Consider the following 20,310-nt stretch of genomic DNA (forward strand, 5'->3'; position numbering starts at 1 on the left):
TTAATAATACAGTTCAACTAGCGATGTAATTTTAAGGTGAATGTCCAAACAAAAAGAAGAAAATTGCAAATATTTTATTTCTTAGGCCTACAGTAGTTAAATTATTACAAATGGGATATTATACTTTACAAAAAATGGTTCTAATGGCTCTGAGCACTATGGGACTTAACATCTGAGGTCATCAGTCCCCTAGAACTTAGACCTACTTAAACCTATCTAACCTAAGGACATCACACACATCCTTTCCCGAGGCAGGATTCGAACCTGCGACCGTAGCGGTCGCGCGGTTCCAGACTGAAGGGCATACAACCGCTCGGCCACACTGGCCGGTTATACTTTACAGAAAATAAAAATTTAACGCACAGAAGATAACACATTGGTGTCGAAACATGTGTGATGAAATATAAAAATAAAAATAAACTAATTTTGTTTGCATAAGGCTGATTCCCAAAATAACCCAGCTTGTAAACAGTGTCGCTGACATAAGCCTGCCACTGGACACCAGATGTTCGTAACTGTCGGCCGTCAGTAAGTCACTTTAGACATTGCGTGGCAATTGTAGGTGGCATCCAAGCAGAAAAGGAGTAAACACCTAGCGGAAGTTAGATATAAGAAAGGATTAGCGGATAATGGTTCCATAGAAGCTGGCTACAGATCATTCGAAACGAAGTTATTAAACAAATATTTCCGCTTGTTGCTGCTGCCTTGGATCCATGGACACCTGTGTAAACATTCGGAAAACATAAGCGCGTCTTGATCCTCAGATGCAAACTCCGCAGTCAGGCAACAACTCTTATCAACAAGTTACTGGAAACTAACCCTACCAAGTGGCGATCCTTAGTTCGGATCTTAATACAATGGCAAACTAGCTGGAGGACTTGAAACCGCAGTCGTCAACATAAGCGATTAATATACAAGAGGAAAAATATGGAAGCACATTCGACTTACAGCGGTAATGCTTCACAGTAAATAAACCCCTGAGGTGAGATTAAGCAGTAGACACAGATGGGCGATGTTGGTTCTATTTAGTATTGTGACTCGCTATCGTTATACGATAACTCGCTGCGATAATAATTGTAACCTGTGAGCCTTCAGCTAGTTGTCCAACCATATGCATGTAACGCGACTTTTTAAGCAAAAACAAGTTGCAATGAAATAGAAAATAATGAAAATAATAAAAGGAGAGTTAGATTCTACTTAATAACTGATGTAGGTAACACTAAAGAGTTTAAGTTGAATGAACTAGTTTGTTCAGTCATTCAAACAAAGAAACTGTTAAAAATCGCGATCCTACAATAATTCATTTAAACATGGAGTAAAATTATAAAAATTCTCAAGTGCAGTTAATCATGCATAACTGCATCATTAGAACGGTAGTAGGTACCCCCAAGCCCCAGTTAACCATCACTGGTCGGCAAGAAAGAGAGCTCGTAATCGTTAAACTTACACACAAAATATTCACCAACACGTAACTATATAAACCCTACTACGGCGATCAACATTTTAAAATTCTCACACTCGTGACAAGATTCTCTCGCTCTACCTAGTATTAATTCCTAAAGCAAACAAAATAAGTTAAAGTTCAAAGTTGCACATCATCTAGCAGCCAACTCTCAGAAACTAAGACCCATTTGTATCGGAATATTTCTAAGTATGAAGCAATGTTAAAAATATTCACACTCAAATTTTGTCACCTTTATAAACCTGAATCTGCACTATCTGTTCCCCAACATATAGAGACCTGCACAGGCCGAGTGACGCAGTGAATGACTTCCAAGCGACTGCTTGCTCGCGCATTTAAGCCTTCGGTTCCCCCTCAAAAATTCACAACGTATTTAAAATACAGGAAGTGGACCACCGGTCAGAATATACGAGGGCGTGCAGAAAAGTAATGACTCCGAATTTTTTTTATGTGAAAACTCGTAAAGCATTAGAAATGTAACGAACATTATTAACATTCTACATTTTTATTTTTCGCGTCTACATATTTATTTCTTAACATAGTCAACTCGGCGACGAACACATTTATCCCTACGAACAGTTTGTTTATATTGTCACTGTAGAATGTCTGACTATCTTGACGGAGCCACAACCTCACCTCTGCTTGCACCGCTTCGTCACTGTCAAACAGTAGTTCTCGTAGGTGTTCGTTTTGGAAACAAGTGACAGTTGGATGGGGCGAAATCGGGGCTGTACGGAGGGTGGTCGATGACAGTGAACCCGAGGGGCCAGATTGTTGCAGATGTCGCAGCAGTCGTGTGTGGTCTGGCGTAGTCGCGCTGAAGGAGAGAGTGGGCGAACCCTTAGAATTCAAAACTCGGTTACAGCATGCTGTGTCTCACGCACAGGCATAGGGCTGCTAGTACATAGACACGAAGAATAAAGGTGTAGAATATTTAATAACTTTTTTCTTTGAAAAGCTGTAAGAGTTTTCAAATAAAAAATGTAGAGGCATTACCTTTCCGCAGAACCTCGTACATAAGTTACAAATATGTTATGTATGCTAAATTAAAGGTCCTTCTCTTCCAGTCCCCCTCCAACTATACCCATTGTAATGTAAAAGATTAAGCATATTAATTAAAACTGAATTTTACCCATGCGTACTAAAGATAAATAAGAGACAACGAACATGTAAAACAAGGTTAGCCTGCTCAAGAGATGCTCTTTTTTACATTGTAGAGTGGTAGCAAACCTTATGTTCAAATTACCATCTTCATACACATTAATATTTAATGAAATAAACTAGAAATCAAGTACTAACCCACACATATGTCACATGGTCAACGAGAAAGAAATATGGAAGGAGAACATGATGATCTGACTCATCTACATAATTAAAAATATAAAAAAACGCAGTAATTCAAAAAACAAAATATGTACAAATGTGTGTCATTCAGAGATGGTGGTGCTATAAGCTATCATCCAATACGTTGCTTGTGAAGATCTCAAGAATCATTTAATAGTTATTAGATTTTAATGTTTTTAAGATTATTCCTTTACTGTGACTACCTAACATATGTTTTCGTGATATTCGCACTATTAATGTCTTAATACACGCCATCTAGTGCTGTAAATATGCTTATGTGATTGGTTTCGCTTCGTAATGATCGTGAATTACTAATGAATTCGTTAAAATGGCTCTGAGCACTATGGGACTTAACATCTGTGGTCATCAGTCCCCTAGAACTTAGAACTGCTTAAACCTAACTAACCTAAGGACATCATACACATCCATGCCCGAGGCAGGATTCGAACTTGCGACCGTAGCGGTCACGCGGTTCCAAACTGAAGCGCCTAGAACCGCACGGCCACACCGGCCGGACCGAATTACTAATGAATTTCGAAGTATTTCGAAATAGTCATCTTCTGCCGTGTTCGAAGCGTCGTTACCTTCAAATCCGCTTACACACCAGACCATGCTTGCTGAAATCTAACCACTTGCCTGAACTCTTGTAGCCTGTGGAAAGCGACCAATTTGCGACCTCTGCGCGTCTGCTTGGCGGCGACCGCACGGCTTAACGTGAGGGCCTAAGCCACTTACCCTCACCTTGGCCTCACCAGCTGGACCAACATTTAAAATTCTGTGACTCAAAACTTCCACCTGACTAAAGGTCGCCAGAACATGCTTTTCGTTACATATGCCAGATCTTTCTGCGATCCAGTCAGTTTACATAGCCACGGAAAATGCTGCCCAGGCGGCTTTACGAAAAAAACTTCTAGCAGGTGACAAAAATGTTATGGAAAGCTTATGGAGTGTGTTCAACAAAGAACGAGAAGAAAAAGTACTTGATTAAAGCTACACTCAAGAGCCAAAGAAAATGGTACACCTACCTAATGTCATGTAGGGCCAGCACGAGCACGCAGAAGAGCCGCAACACGACCTCGCATGGACTCGACTAATGTCTGACGTAGTGCTGGAGGTAACTGACACAATTAATCCTGCAGCGCTGTCCGTAGTCGTTGTCGTAACGAGGAAAAATAACGATTTATCTTTATGTCTAAAAGGGCGTGATCGTTGGCAATTCAAGGGTAGAAGCATTTCCGAAACGGATAACTGTCAAACAGTTCGTGCGTCGCAGTGGTAAAAGTGTACTGTAGATGGCAAAATGGCGCTATCCAAAAGCGCCGCCGAGACAACTGTGGTATACCACGGGCCAAGAACGACAGTGGTGAGCCGGCCGGAGTGGCCGAGTGGTTCTAGGCGCTTCAGTCTGGAACCGCTCGACCGGTACGGTCGCAGGTTCGAATCCTGCCTCGGGCATGGATGTGTGTGATGTCCTTAGGTTAGTTAGGTTTAAGTAGTTCTAAGTTCTAGGGGACTGATGACGTCAGATGTTAAGTCCCATAGTGCTCAGAACCATTCGAACCATTTTTGACAGTGGTGAACGATGGCTGCGGACATGTGTAGAGGCGAACAAACGTGCAACTGTTGAGCAACGGACCACGCAGATGAACCAAGTGGCTACCTAGAACGTCTCCTCAACGACCGTTCAGTGAACGTTGCAGTGTAAGGACCTCCACAGCAGACCCTGGTTCATGAGCTGACTGCTGTTTATTGGCGACGAAGGCTGGAGTTTGCACGCCACTACCACCTGTGGCCATCCACTGAGTGTGACAGATGACGCTGTCAGATGAATCACGTTTCATAGTCCATCGGACAGATGGGCAAATGAAAACAAACACCCTGGAAGGATCATCGGAAGGGTCCAGGTCGAAGGGCATTCCCTGCATGATTTTTTCGTTCTAGAGGGCACAGTGGAACAAGTATGTCTCTATCCTTGTGCACTATGTCCATCCCTACATATAGTTTGTTTTTCCTCGGTACGATGACATCTACCAGCAGAACAATGCCATATGTCACACAGCTCACAGTGTTCATTCGAGGTTCGAAAAATATTGGGGTGAGTTTAACATACTCCCCACGACATCACATTCCCAGGATTAAAACCCAACCAAGAAACTGTGAGGTCACCTCTGTCGGGCTGTTCGCGTCACGGATCTTCAACTGAGAAACGTAGTGCAGCTGGCCTCTGCACTGGAGTCGGTACGGCCCCACATCCCAGTCGGTACCTTCCAGAGCCTCCCTGGTACTCTTTCTCCACGTCTCGCTGCAAATGGTGATTACTTAGGCTTCTGAGAGGTGGTCACATTGATGTGATTGGACAGTGAATAATACAAGTTTAAATTCAGTTTGAGAATTTTTATTCGAATTTATAACTTACTAGAGAACTGCGCAAATAAATTTACAATTATTAATGTTCTTTTTCCTATTAAACCAATCACTGCCCAAGTTGGACTGTGTAACGTGCACATCAAAAATGGTTCAAATGGCTCTGAGCACTATGGGACTTAACATCTATGGTCATTAGTCCCCTAGAACTTAGAACTACTTAAACCTAACTACCCTAAGGACAGCACACAACACCCAGCCATCACGAGGCAGAGAAATTCCCTGACCCCGCCGGGAATCGAACCCGGGAACCCGGGCGTGGGAAGCGAGAACGCTACCGCACGACCACGAGATGCGGGCTAACGTGCACATCCATATGAACCAATACACGTGATCCGTTATTAGTATCTTTGATAAAATTCATATTATAATGGTTTAAATCTTTTAAGCAGGAATCGGTAAACGAATTTCATCATCTTTATCCACATATTCAGCTTAAATAAAATATTTGGAACTTAGCTCACTGCGTTTGTTTCTTGCACTGTGAGAAAACATGTGGGTCAAATATCAAGGTGTTACAACACAGATGACTCGAGGAAAAGCTACGCAAGTGCCACAAAATGAAGTTCTGCTGAAAGTGAATTTAAAGATCCAACATAATTTCTTCAATTATATCTTCTCAGGATGCTGTAAAATTGTACTCAGTATGTTCTTTGTCCTCAAGACTTGTAACTCCTTTTCTTTCTTCTTGTTTCCTTTGTTAGGTCCCGAATAGACATTTCAGCTCTATACACACAGTCACGGTGAAATGGTTCAAATGGCTCTGAGCACTATGGGACTTAACATCTATGGTCATCAGTCCCCTAGAACTTAGAACTAATTAAACCTAACTAACCTAAGGACAGCACACAACACCCAGCCATCACGAGGCAGAGAAAATCCCTGACCCCGCCGGGAATCGAACCCGGGAACCCGGGCGTGGGAAGCGAGAACGCTACCGCACGACCACGAGAGGCGGGCGTCACGGTGAATTTGTTATTCCACAGAGAGTGAGTGTACCGTCCGTAAAGCCCAAACGCTGTAACACTTTCGCTCTCTTTATATTTCCACCATTATAAGCAATTACAACATCATATGTTGCACGTTTTACAACTGTAGATGATGAAAATGTTGTCTTGTGGCAAATCTTCCAGGTAAGCACATCCCGAGACTTACTTGGATTTCCATAATCATGCTTTCTTAGTAGTACAAGATTTGAAGGAATCTAAAAGTGAGATGCAAAGCGTACATTATACATTGCATTTCCTGTCAGTGTAGAAATTCTAATTCCACAGACGATGAGACGATGGCTCGAGAGCCATTTTCTCTCTCTCTCTCTCTCTCTCTCTCTCTCTCTCTCTCTCTCTCTCTTTCTCTTTTACTTTCTTTTTGTTCCTTCCCTACGATTTCGGAAACTACACATTGGGAAAAAGCTGTCAGTAAATTTTACTATTGGATACAAACAAAATCGAAAAATGAAACTCTTCGTCACTTTTTCAAACGTCCACCCTTAGATAGGCTGTGCGTCTGTCGCAGATCACATGAGATAACAGGAACGAAAGAGCAGGACATCCAGCTGGAGGACTTAAAGCCATCGAGGCACTTGGATCACGTATTTTCCGTGCCTCTGTGAGAAACGTAAAAATAGCCTCTCCGCTTTCCGTTGCACACACGAATCTATAACTTCTACCTCTAAAAAATCTGCTCGTTAGCGGTAAAGAATCAAGTTTCACGTCATCCCAAACAAGTACAGAGATTCTGAATATATCGACATGATTGCATTGAAGAGACATATTCATTACTGTAGTTTCTCTGTGTTTAGACACTACTCTTACTACGAAACTGAATACTGCATTAATGAACAGCCACTCCATTTGTTAATACATTCTTTTAGTCCACGACCAGCCTCAGCTTTTACATTTCAACCGTTTCCTAATGGACCTCAAAATTGTGCTGCGGGCAACGTCAAGTATTCTTTCGATTTTATGTTTATTAGCCACAGCATACTTTTCATATCCACTAGAAAATGACTTATGTGTAAAAGCCGAAACTGTCATTGACTAAATGCACATATTAGCGACTGGAGCAGCTACTCATTAATTATATTCTTTGCTGCTTAGCAGGTAAATTCACAACGAAAATTAGGAAAGTTATTGAGACGTAGGATTAAGGGAAAGCAGGAAAGGTGTGGACGGGGCCTAATTAGTTATCGTTGGTTGCACAGAAAACACATACACTTTATTTTTAAAAAACAAAACTCTCAAAAATCAGTTTTAAAGATTTTACTACACTGGCGACTGAAAGCCCTGTTGGAAGAATTGCAAGTTATTGTCGGCCGAAGGCCACAAGCGCTGTTACACACAATCAACGGCTGTAGGCCTGACTAAGAAAGGATTCAAAATTATTGGGGGCTGAAGACCACAAGCAATTTTCAGAATACTAAACGGCTGAAGGCCTGAATTACAAGGAAGGCAGTTGCATTTTAAAATACTAAAAGATTTTTAAAATAACCTTAATGAATTGTAACAGTCTATAGTGACGGCTGCAGGCGTTATTAAGAGAAAATTGAAAATAATTTGTCGGCTGAAGGCCACAAGCAGTGTTACAAACAATTAACGGCTGAAGACCGGGATTACAAGTGGGGAAGGCAATAACATTTTAAAACATCAGGGTAAATTTTAAACAGTTATGACAACTTGTCCAAATAAGACGGAGAGATCCACAGACAGTGCTCCCTGGATCGACCTGAGGAAGACAACAGCTGTCTAAGCGGTGAGACAAAAAGTGGTTCAAATGGCTCTGAGCACTATGGGACCTAACATCTGAGGTCATCAGTCCCCTAGAACTTAGTACTTAAACCTAACTAACCTAAGGACATCACACACATCTATGCACGAGGCAGGATTCGAACCTGCGACCGTAGCGGTCGCGCGGTGCCAGAATGAAGCGCCTAGAACCGCTAGGCCACAACGGCCGGCGCGGTGACACAGGCAGCCAAGAGTTTTATTCACGTAACAGAATGGCAACTCACACAAGGAGTAGCTTAAGCGCTGACAGACCGATTAACCAATCCGCTTAACGTCCGATCACCAGTACAACGATGGAATATTTTTTTGGCAAGGGCAAAGAGACGGACAGCACCACGTCTTCAGAAAGACACCCAAGGCCGAAGGAAATACTAGAATTAAGGTAGACCTCCCAAAAACATATTCCCCGTACAATTCAAGAGGCTGTCGAACTACACGCCGTGTCGGACAGCATCAACACAACGAGAAAAAGTACACTGCCAGAAAAGTACACAAACCTCCAGGGCAGGTAACTGGGGAGTTAGCGGCCACAAGGCAGAAAATACCGCTGGTTGCACTTCAGTAATAAGAATAATACTAAATCCAAACCAACATCAAGGAGTAGAGGGCGGCTAATAGCTTCCGCCAACCTGACAGACCCCACTTGTTGCGGTTGGTCTCACCGATCCTGGGAGCAGCAACACGCAAACAACGGCGATATTTCAAACAGCGGAGGTTTCAGTACTGGACACGATTCACTCAACTTCAAACGTCCTGGGTTCGGTCGTCGGCTACAGACCCCCGGTCCGACAGTGTCTGCACGTCACCAGTGGTCCCAGCCTGCCCACGTGCTGCGGGCCTCCTCGCTGCTCCGTCCAAAGCCGAACTGACGTCCGTTCGCAACTACTCACCAAATCCAGCACGCAGACAGCATTAATATAACTGCTCATTCAAAACCACAAGATACACACAGATGCGGGAAAACAATTCCACCAACAACTCACAATACTAAAACCAGTCACTGTGCAACAACACAGACGAATTATAAGTCGGCACAAACACAGAGAAGCCAGAAGCGGTCGGAAAACCAAACGCACGTCGTCCGCTGCGACGACCGACCGAACGACCAACCAACGGTCGTCCCCACTCAAGTCAGGCACGGAAAAGATCCCAGTATAAATCGTCAACTGACAACTTATTGCCATGAGGGCAGTGCGACGGGCGGACACACCCACACACACACAGGTGAAAGTTGCACTACTCGAATATCACGGCCCATTCGACTAAAACTCGCTGAATCGTGTCCTTGACGAGGTCGTGCACTCTCGCGACCACATCCTTCCGTCGGACAGTGCTGTGTGCCGCCAGCGGTCGGGCGAGGATTGGCTGTCAGGCCCTCACTGCAGCTCCGTCACAACTCAACTCCCTCGACACCATAGACTTACTAAATAAAAACTAGACCGCGCATTGGGGCTAGTGTCGCGTCCTCACATTGAACGTGACATAAGCCGCCATTTGCAAGGAAACAGTGCGTAAACATGGTTCGTTCGTGTGCTGCTTTTAATTGTAACAGTAAGAATGGAAGCAAAGACGAAGACAGAAACAATGTTACATTTCACAGGTCAGTCATTTCTGGTTGTTTGTTACTTTCTATTACTTGTATATAGTATTTTCATGGAGAAATAATACATCATGATCGTTTGTTTTTGTTTAGAATTCCCCTTACAAACGATTTTCTAAATGGGAAATGGATTGTTGCTACTCGGAGAGAGAACTTCCAACCGACAGCAAATCATTTGCTGAGCTCTCTTCATTTTGAAAATTATGTATGGAAAATTATGTAAATAGAATTCAACTGAAGGACGATGCTATATCGACAGTATTTGGATTTCCAACTCATTTGAAAAGGTATAGTGTTTGTAAAGCCAGTTAATGCATATGCTAAATGTAGGTGACAGTAGATTGTTCTATAGCCTAACCTGATGTCTATATTTATGCCTTATACTGTATCTAATAAACTTTCTGCTACAAAAATTGCAAGTTACATAGGGAAAAAATTGCAGTGTTAGATTACAGACAAAGGTACTTTGTTGCATGTCAAGTACTTATATTGTATTTGCACATAAATTACTAAAAATACTAAGAGGGTTAACGTACTAAGTTGAACTGAATGAAGAACTAGGCACATGATAGGTATTTAGATTTTTAATCAAATATATATTAAGTACGAATCAGAGGTAGGTCGAATAATTGCGTTTAGATACTTAACATGTGTTGCCAGGTGGTGATTATACTTCGTCAATGGTCAAATATTTGATCAAATGTTGCAAACTGAACCACTTTCAGAGGTGCTATCAGTGTTAAAAAATTAATGTGTGAATGAAATTCCAACGGTATTTAAAGTGATATGGGTTATTACAATTACTCATACCAATATTAGAGTGTAGACAATACTGTGCTAAACAAAAGTAAGCGTTCAAAATGTACACAGTAGTCAGCAAAAAGCAAACAGTAACTGACAGGAAAATTATGTGAATTAAATAATAATCGTACTGTCTGCTACTTTAAAAGTTTCATGTAATTATCTAATGCAAATAGCTCGATGTAAACTCGCTCCACTTTGTCAGGAAAGAGCCTTACATTCTTAAATTTCACGTCTCTATGCAGGCGTATTTCGGAAATTAGGAAACTTCATTCATTTAAGTATACTTTTAAAATAGACTGGAATACTCAGTACTTTTTAAACAAACATGTGCTTAATTTGTGCTTCAATTTGCTCTTGTTGCGTCTCATATACTTCAAACCACAACCCTAGTACTAGGATTCATCCCTGCAAATGGCGGCGATCAGCTGCTTCAATTGGGGGACAGTTGCCTCGCTTCTCCGCTACGGCGTGGTAGGGGCTTGCTCGACACACGACGACCCGGAAATACTCCAAAGATGGCACCACAGTACGGACTATCGATAATCGCTGCTGCTGCTGCCACTCACGGACAGACAAGGCGAGCAAACGTAGTGGCGCCAGTGAACACTCTAAGGAAAAAAAAAAGCCAGTATCGCTACTATTACAAGATGCCAATCTATGAATGACATCAACACGAGTCGCACACGGCTCAGTTATAACAGTTCGCGTAAATCAATGCGTACACAAAACACCTAAAAAAATTAATAGGACACAACGAGTAACAAAGAGGGTGACAAACGACATCTGACAGTGTCAACTGATACCTCTGACCACCTTGTGTCACGATCTCAAAAGCTATCCATATTATGGTCGGTTTAATCACATCTAATTATGTATTTGTACCAACAATCAGAATTCTCTACACACGGTACCGATAACCAGTTCCTTTCTCCCAACGTATTACATGCAACACATCACGTGCGTAAATAAAAAAGTGGTCTGTATAGTATACCTTGACGAAAAATCCAACCCCGATAGTAGCGACGAGGCTGCACAGTGCGATCTGCTCCAGCTCTTCCGGAGGGTCCGCAATCAGCTTGAGAGCCACACACAGCACCAGGATGGCGATGCAGGCGAGCGTCATGCCGGCGAGCAGTCGGTTGAGGAGGCGGGCGGCCCGGCCTCGAGGCCGCCAGAGACCCATCAGCCGGCGCAGGGTGGCGCCGGGGCGCACCAGCCAGTCGCTGTCCCCAGAGGGATGTTCCATACTGGTTGCCGCTGTGGGACACGCAGTCTTCAGAACCACTAAGCGCTAGGAACAAGTAGCATACAGAGTCTCAATGATTGTGTGGTGACTGTCTTTAATAATGATTGTGGTGTTGCTCACGCTGCTAAATACTGCATTTTCGGGTAACAACAAAGTTATTATGTGGCAGGTGTCATTAGAGCACAGTTAATAAAGTTATTTTATGTAATAATGAATAAACTAGGCACTCATCTTTTCGTATTTCCCACGCTGGTCTCGTTGTAAAATCATGGCTCAATCGTCGAAAATCTAGGTGGTGATGATTCCAAGATCGGATGCAAAGAGGCCTAGGTTTTATTCTGCGATATTCAAAAGTTTTGTAGATGCGTTTCACAAACCATTCTTGAAGATTACACTTTTGCAGGACAATGGTGATGTGAAAAAGTAATCAGCACTCCGAATTTAAGTTACACTTCCTTTTTATTGCTTTTGTTGCTATATCACGTAACACACAAAACATCACTTCACAATACAAAAGATATAAAGTTCACATTTTATAAGCTGACTACGTTATGCGTCTTTCCAACATAACGTCCAATACTTGACTTTTTCAAGGTCCGACTCTCTAACAACTAACTGCTTACGCGCCCAAAAATCAAGAGTTACAAGTACTGTAACAACAACAACGTTGTCCTATTGTACATATAATAATTTTTTTCTTCTGATTTTTGATAAATTAGTGTAATCGATGTTCTGATTTCATTTCTTTTTTTGTTTCATGCCATTATGTTAAGGAAACTATAAACAACTTTCAATGTAAATATTAATATTTATGTCAAATTTCAAGCAATGTTATACCAGAATTGAAATGTAAGAAACATTGAAACTATTGTAAGATATCGAAGTTGTAATTGTGCGTCTGGTCCATACTTAGGCAATGTATTGGGATATGTAGAATGCAAAACCTCTGGTGAATACCCTGTCTGTAGCGGAGCGGTAAAAGGTGGATGGCAGGCGAGCGCGGGAAAATGCACACGGGCGCTGCACGGCATTACGGGCTCAGCAATAGTAGTCGGAGTTGGCCATTGGTCTGAGCCACACGTTCTGGATCAAGGGGGCTCTCCTGGAAGACGTAGTTTCATCGAGCCTCGGATGTGCCGTCCCGACGCCTATACAGCATGGCAAAATCCCTTAGGCACTAAATGGAAAAGAATTGCGACGCTAAGAAGAAGCAAAGTGCCGACACATCAAGAGCCATTGCTGTGATTGTATGTGTGCACTGTGCCTCGCCATCTCGCCGCCCGCCAACCGCCGCATCGATACGAACAGGTTGAAAAATTTTACCAGAACTGTCCTATCATTTAATTATCCTCACTACTAACCTAGACAGGGTCCTTTCCATATGTTGTGCAATCCGAGTGTACCGAGATGAAGATTTAAAGTTTATGTTAATAATAATTACTTGCAGACCTAGCTATGTTAGAATGATGTTTAAAGAACTGTTTAGTTAATGAATCTATAGGTAAATAACAAAGGTCTGACAAAGTGGGAAGATAATTTTGAAATTCATTTAGTAATGAAGTTTAATTATTTTGAGGCAGATATAATGGTAATTAAATGAGCAGGAAATAAGCTAAAAAGAGTAATAACTCATATAGTGGAAATTTTGAGTGCTTGATGATCTCAATAAATTAATTATTTTAATACAGTGATCGTAACAGTTTCAGGGTCCACCCCCCCCCCCCCCTCATTCTTATTCATTTGAATTCTGAAGTGTTCTAAACTGATTAGACCAGCAAAGTTAAAGCCAATACAAAAACCAAAATTTATCAGTGTTTTACATTTATCAAAACTGACATTGTGTGTGTGTTTCGAAAGTGCTATTTCTAGGGTAACCTATGCCCGATTTTAATCAGATTAATAGACAGTACGAAGTTTCGTAGTAAACATTATAGCGTAATGTTGTGTATTTATGGTTCATCCATATTGGTACAGAAAGTGAAATTATCAGTTCAGTAGATTTTCTGGCTCTTAAATTTACCATATTATGCAGTGTTACTACGTGTTGTTATGCTCGAACGTACATCAACTTGTACAGGGAAGAAACTCAGTTAATGCCTAATTAGGCTGGCGACCGTATTATTAACAAATTGGTAACATCTTCTGTGTTGTTTCTTGTCCGTCCTGACGTGTAGTTGCATTGCGGACTTGCTTGACGTATCATTGTTATGACTGAGTGGGTGTAAGTCTGATTTGCCTCCATTCAGGTACACGCGGTCAATGTCTACACAAAAATCCTTTCTCTTAAGGTGAAGCCCGTCAACTTACTATAGTACAGGCTTAAGGAGTATCGTGTGCACTAGCGCAGCGTTTACAGCACGTCAAAGATCATAGTGACAAAAGAAAGAATACACATAAGAATAATATCGTTGCAACATAAACATATCGATGTATCAAAGTACCTCTACATTAATGAAATAAAATCTGAATGTTGTCTCAGAAATATGTTAACTACTTTACAGAAATACAGTAGAATATTGCTGGTATCGAGAGATTGAGTTGAGGTGCCGTAATGGTTACGTATTTCAAGTACCATTACAACCTACATGCTCAGTGCTAACCAAAGCATTGTGGTTTCACTGTTGTAGCATCCGTGTTTTCCTTGGACTTCGCTAATGATCACTGATGAACGAGAACATTATGGCCACTACTTACTGCGAGGTTAAACGTAGCCTACTGTGTGGATGGTCCCGGCGGAGGTTCGAGTCCTCCCTTGGGCATGGGTGTGTGTGTTCGTCCTTAGCATAATTTAGGTTAAGTAGTGTGTAAGCTTAGGGACTGATGACCTTAGCAGTTAAGTCCCATAAGATATCACAAAAAAAAGTAGCCTCATGCCCTACACAGCACATGATTCGGTAAGAGAGCAGACACTAATGGGAAATCATTTTAGAGACAGCAGACAGGAACTCCACTGACGTAAGCTATTCTGACTAAGGGTAGTTTGTTGCCCGTCGCTTGGGAACAAAAAATGATTCAAATGGCTCTGAGCACTATGGGACTTCACTTCTGACGTCATCAGTCCCCTAGAACTTAGAACTACTTAAACCTAACTAATCTAAGGACATAACACACAGCCATGCCCGAGGCAGGATTCGAACCTGCGACAAAGCGGTCGCGCGGTTCCAGACTGTAGCGCCTAGAACCGCTCGGCCACCCAAGCCGGCGCTTGGGAACAAGCGTTTCAGAAACGGAGAACTAGGTCGTGTGTTGGCGCACTACTGTCGCGACCGTCTATGGAAAATGATTGAAGGTCGGTGGGACCACGAGCTGGAACAACGTGTTGGACGTCCATGCCTCATTACAGAATGTGGAGGACGGAGGCTTCCCGCTTTGTAAAGCAGAATAGGCGGTGAACAGTTTCTGATCTGACAACAGAGCACAGTAGTGGTGCTTCGGAGCAGACCGCTCAGCGGGCGTTGTTGAATACGGATCTCTGCAGCAGACCAACCCTACATGCTTCAATTTTGTCCCATCTACATCGTCAGTTACGACCGCAGTCGGCACAGGATTACGAAGAGTGGAGCGTGGAAAATGATTGGATGAATCACGTTTTTTGGACGATCGTAGTGTTCCGATACGCCGTGTTCCACGCGAACAATGCTCGAAAAATGCACTGATTCATGGACAGAGACCGATGATGTTAGTACTATACTGTTGTGGACATCCACCAAGGTTTCCGATGGGACCTATGGTAGTAGCCGAAGGCACCATGACATGACAGCTGTGGACCTAATTAACATTACTACAGACCACCTGTAGCCCTTCATGCCTGATGTCTTCCAAGACAGCGAAAGCATCTTCCAATAGCGTAACTGTCCAAGTCACGATGCTAGAAACGGGCTAAGTGGTTTGCGGAACGTGATGGTGAACTCAAGCTGAAGTCTTGGCCACCAAGTTCCCCAGATCTGAATCCAATGGAACACAACTGGAGCACTACTGGGCGCCAACTCCCCGCTCATTAACCACCCACGCGTAATTCACGAGAATTGAGTGACATGTGCGTAGACATTTGGCACTACCAACGACTTCTAGGGTCAATGGCACGTACTACTGCATCCATTGACCAAAGCTGGACATACACACTATTCATCAGTTTGACTCGTCAGTGTACGCTGTCCACAGCCTGTATCGGACATCAGTTCAACATACTGATACTGCCACATAGAGAATTGGAGAAGTGAACTGCACGAAAGAGTGATGTAATTATAAATAAAATGCTTAGCAAAAAAAAGTAATAGTTTAGCGAGGCAACTGCAAAAGTACATAAGTTGTTACAGAACAGAATGAAAGAGGGCAATAATTGTAATGGCAAGCAAATAAAGACTGTGTAAAACGGATTTTACACGGAATTCTGAGATACAGATTAGAAAGAATTGGTGCAGTACAGGAAGAGATGGATAAGATGATGAAGAATACTGACAAACAAAAGGAACTGTCTCATAAATAAATTAGAGCCGTTGACATTTCTAAGTGCACGACACTTGCGTGAGTCTATCCTCATCTCACTGTTTTAAACTTATTTTCTTGGGTTAATCCGAAAGTTATACATTAGTTCCATCATAAAATAACAATCCTGGGGATGGTAGGGCTTTTAAAAGTTTTCTTGTGAAATCAGTCGTCGATTTTTATAAAAGTTTAAAACTCATTTCAGATGTCATTGCTTACAGAGGATGAAATGTCATTATGGTTCCAACAAACCCAGTCCCGTACGTTAGCAAAGCCACTTCAGTCACTGTGTATCGTATGGCATACATTAAAAAACGGCAATATGAATATACACGTATAAAATGAATATTTTAGACACGTCAGAAGAAAAAATGAATATAAAAATGTGTAAGACTGGAACACAGAGTTCAAACAACGAAACACTTTCAAAATATTGGTACGGAGAGGCGATTCTACTTCAGAAGCTATTGGCGTAACTTCTAAGACGTCATTTCATCGCTCTCGATACCACTAAAACGCATAATCCCTTACAGTGTGGCTGAAAGTTTAATGGGGCGCATCCAGTTGCAGGAAGGTGTCTGAACCAAGCCCCTTATTTAAGTACCCACACATCTTCCGAAACGGCTTCGGATACTGCTTAGTCTAATTCAATCCTTGCGCATTAGTTCTGTCCCGTGCAAGGGTTCCTCCTGTAAATACACCTGGTAAGGCCGTCGGCAAAGATGTTCTACTGGCTGCGCCTTTGCTCTAACGAATTTTTTTTTGTATGTTTATGTTAAGGATCGGAAATTGGAAATTTGTGGTAAGGTCTTATGGAACCAAACTACTGAGGTCATCGGTCCCTAAGCCTACACACTACTTAATCTAACATACGCTATGGACAACACACACACACCCATGCCCGAGGAAGGACTCGAACCTCCGATTGGGGAAGCCGCACGGACCGTGACAAAGCGCCTTAGACCGCCCGGCGTTAAGGATCGAAAACCTCTGAAATCAATACCATAAATGAAATCTTCTCTATTTGGATCGATTACGAGTTTTTCTTGTTTTAGTCAACTTGTGTCATAAATTCCTTTTTGCCAGTTTTATTTAGTCCTTTCTCATTAGTTATTCGATTTCCTATCTAATCTTCAACGTTCTGCTGTAGTACCACATTTCAAAAGCTTCTGAACTCTTCTCTTCTGTACACGTATACACGCCAGAAAAGGCTTCGTAACATATAAATTTATATCCGTTGTTAACAGTTCTCTCTTGTCAGGATGCTGATGCTTATGGCGATCATCAGTTACTTTGCTGACGAAATACCAAGACTTACATAATACTTTTACTGTCTCATTTCTTCATATAATTCCCTAACCATTACTTATTTAATTCAGCTACATTCCATACCGCTTTTCTTTTTAGTTTTGCTGATATTCGTCTTATTGTCTCTTTTTAAGAAACTATCCTTTCAGACGATCTTCTAGAGAGAAACAGGGCCGGTTATAATTAAACTGTCATTCTTCAGAGTACCCCCACAAAAACGAGTGCTCGTAGGACAATAAAACTTAATGGAAACATTTGTAAGGACATGCGGAAGAGAAATAACGAATAAACCATTCCAAGAAACACATTTTAATGTCCACATGAGAGGGTTCAAAACTGGTGATCTTGGCGATTACGCACTTCGAACGATCGGCCAATGATTCAGTTTCTCTCCATATGTGTTATGGAGAAACCTAGTTACCTCATGAGCAATGTGAGGTGGAAGTCCATCGTCCATCAAAACAGTTGAGTACAAAGCTCGTGTCACGCACAACAAGGATCACATGTTGGCAAAGCAGACCACAATAACATGAGACGTTCACGCTGCATGTCCTTGGTCTTGGGGGTTCGAGTTCTTCAAAGAAAAATGGACAAATCATTAACTGTTCCGTGGAGTCACATCACACAGTGATGCGCTCACTGTGCAGGACAACTTCACGAACGTTCGTTGGCGGTGACGACTCCCAAGTGCGACAGTTCTGAGTGTTCACTGCCCCAGTGAGCGTAAAGTGTGCTTTATCGCCCCACGAAATATTCCAAGGCCCTTTCCGTCAATGTCATCCCTTGCAACAAACGCGAGAGCAAAGTCTAGTCGAATGTCTGCATCACGTGGTGAATAATGTGAAGTTCATCCGGATACCATTTCACAATTATTGTTCCCAGCACTTTTTGAACGGTGGACCATGGAATGTCCACTGTTGTGACACGACTCGTGCCCTGCTTGAAGATCGCACATTGCCTCCATTATTCTCAGCCATGGCTACAGTAGCTTCTTCAACAATTTGTAGCGCAATTGGCCGTCACCCTCTCCCAGGAGCAAACCGAATCATTTGTCGACCTTTCGAAACAGCATAACCACCAAAATCATCAGATTTTAATCCTCTCATATGGAAATAAAAATGTATTTTTTCGCTGTTCGTTATTTCTATTTCATATGTCCTTACAAAAGTTTCCGCAAAGTTTCATCGTCCTAGGATCACTCGTTTTTTTATGAGGGCTCTCTCAAGTAGCGAAAGTTTAATTACAACTACCCTGTTCAATGCCATCGAAAAACTTTCAAATTTTTATTTCTTCTCCCTGAACTTTAATTCCCTTTCTAAATTTCTTCTTGGTTTACTTTATTTCTTTCTCAATGTACAGATTGAATAATTTCGGGAATAGGCTACAACCCTGTAGCAGTCCCTTCTTAACTACTGCTTCTTGTCATGTCCTTCGACACTTACAACTGCATTCTGGTTTCTGCGAAAGTTGTAGATAACCTTTCACTGCCCTTATTTTATCCTTGCTACCTTCAGAGTTTCCAAATGTGTATTCCAGTTACCACTGCAAAAGCTTTCTCTAAATCTATACTGCACAACATAATTAAAGGATAAATTTTTCGAAACCCCATAATTTCCACCAGTTGCGACGTTGAAGTTTGAAGTTTGACCTAAAGGTGTGAACAATCTTCCTCTGTAACGGTACAAAAGCGTGGCGCCCTGCCATGTCAGCCTCGGGTTCGACGACGCTTGAGACAGCAAGGTGTCCACACCTGCGGAAAAAAGGCCACAGCTCGGAGGTTCACGAGACGTACAAGGTGCCTTAATGATGTCACATTGGCACCAAACTTCTCCACAATTCTGCCCAACGCCTTCGTGGACGTGTTACACGATGGGAATGTCGTCACAGCCCCTTTTACCCACATTTCACCCGTTCATTTGACGCCACTGTGATGGAGGTCAGAACCGCGACCGACGAAGTTGAAATCATGCGGTTTTCTTATGAGTGGCCGAGGAAAACATTCCAAGCACACCGCCTCTCAGAACCGGTACGAAAATGCCTCATGGAGTGACATAAAGGACGTCAGCGAAACCAACCCTTTTCTTGAGGTGTTTTCCCACATTTTTCGTGATCGAAAACGACAGCTCGCACCACGATGACAATCTTTAACGCTGCTGACTCCGCCGGACAGTTCAACAATCCTCTAAGGACACTGTGACGCTACATTCTCATTAAACGTGATCTGACCTCTTTGGAGAGCAGTGCGACTGCAAGTTTTGCTGTCGTGCACATGTTGGAACCACCAGAGACCGTTCAACACCTTCGACGACATTTGGACGTGATCCAAAGCAGCAATGGAATGCCGTACGCATCTTTAAGACAAATTTCAAACTTGGTAGCAATGGGTTGGAATCAGGGTTTTTATAATAAGTGATACTTCAAATGTTATAAAGGCAGTTTTGCCTTTCTTCAATCTCTGATCTAACACAGGTATAGATCAGTTTGCCTCGTGTATTCCTACAGTTCTCCGGAACCCAATCTGATCTTCCCTGAGCTTGGCTTTTACCAGTCTTTCCATTCCTCTGTAAATGTATTTTGCAACCACGACTTTTTAAAGGGAATCTTCTGCAATGTTCAAATCTGTCACATTTACCTTCTTGGCAATGGAATTATTGCGTTCTTCTTAGAGGATGACTCTATTTTGTCTGTTTCATATAGCTTGCGTACCAGGTTGAATAGTTTTGTCGTGGTCTCTTCTCTAAAGAGTCTTAATAATTCTGTAGGAATGTCACCTACCACTTGTGCTTTGTTCCAATTAGGGCTTTCTTTGAATTGTCATATTCTCTCGCAGTATTGTATCCTACCTCTCCCC

The 20,310-nt window shown here is 42.3% G+C and overlaps 1 protein-coding gene across 1 annotated transcript in view; it reads right to left on the reverse strand.

Moving 5' to 3' along the window:
* Positions 1 to 673: 673 nt before the first annotated feature.
* LOC126201928 (odorant receptor Or1-like) overlaps positions 674 to 20,310 on the reverse strand; it is a 140,582-nt gene continuing 120,945 nt past the window's right edge. Inside the window, exons 7-8 of the mRNA XM_049936826.1 lie at positions 11,412 to 11,711; positions 674 to 721 (exon numbers count right to left, since the gene is read on the reverse strand). Of these exons, the coding sequence (XP_049792783.1) occupies positions 674 to 721; positions 11,412 to 11,711 (348 nt within the window). The remainder of the gene's footprint in view (positions 722 to 11,411; positions 11,712 to 20,310) is intronic.

Source organism: Schistocerca nitens, chromosome 1, assembly GCF_023898315.1.
Source record: "Schistocerca nitens isolate TAMUIC-IGC-003100 chromosome 1, iqSchNite1.1, whole genome shotgun sequence".
Lineage (NCBI taxonomy): Eukaryota > Metazoa > Arthropoda > Insecta > Orthoptera > Acrididae > Schistocerca > Schistocerca nitens.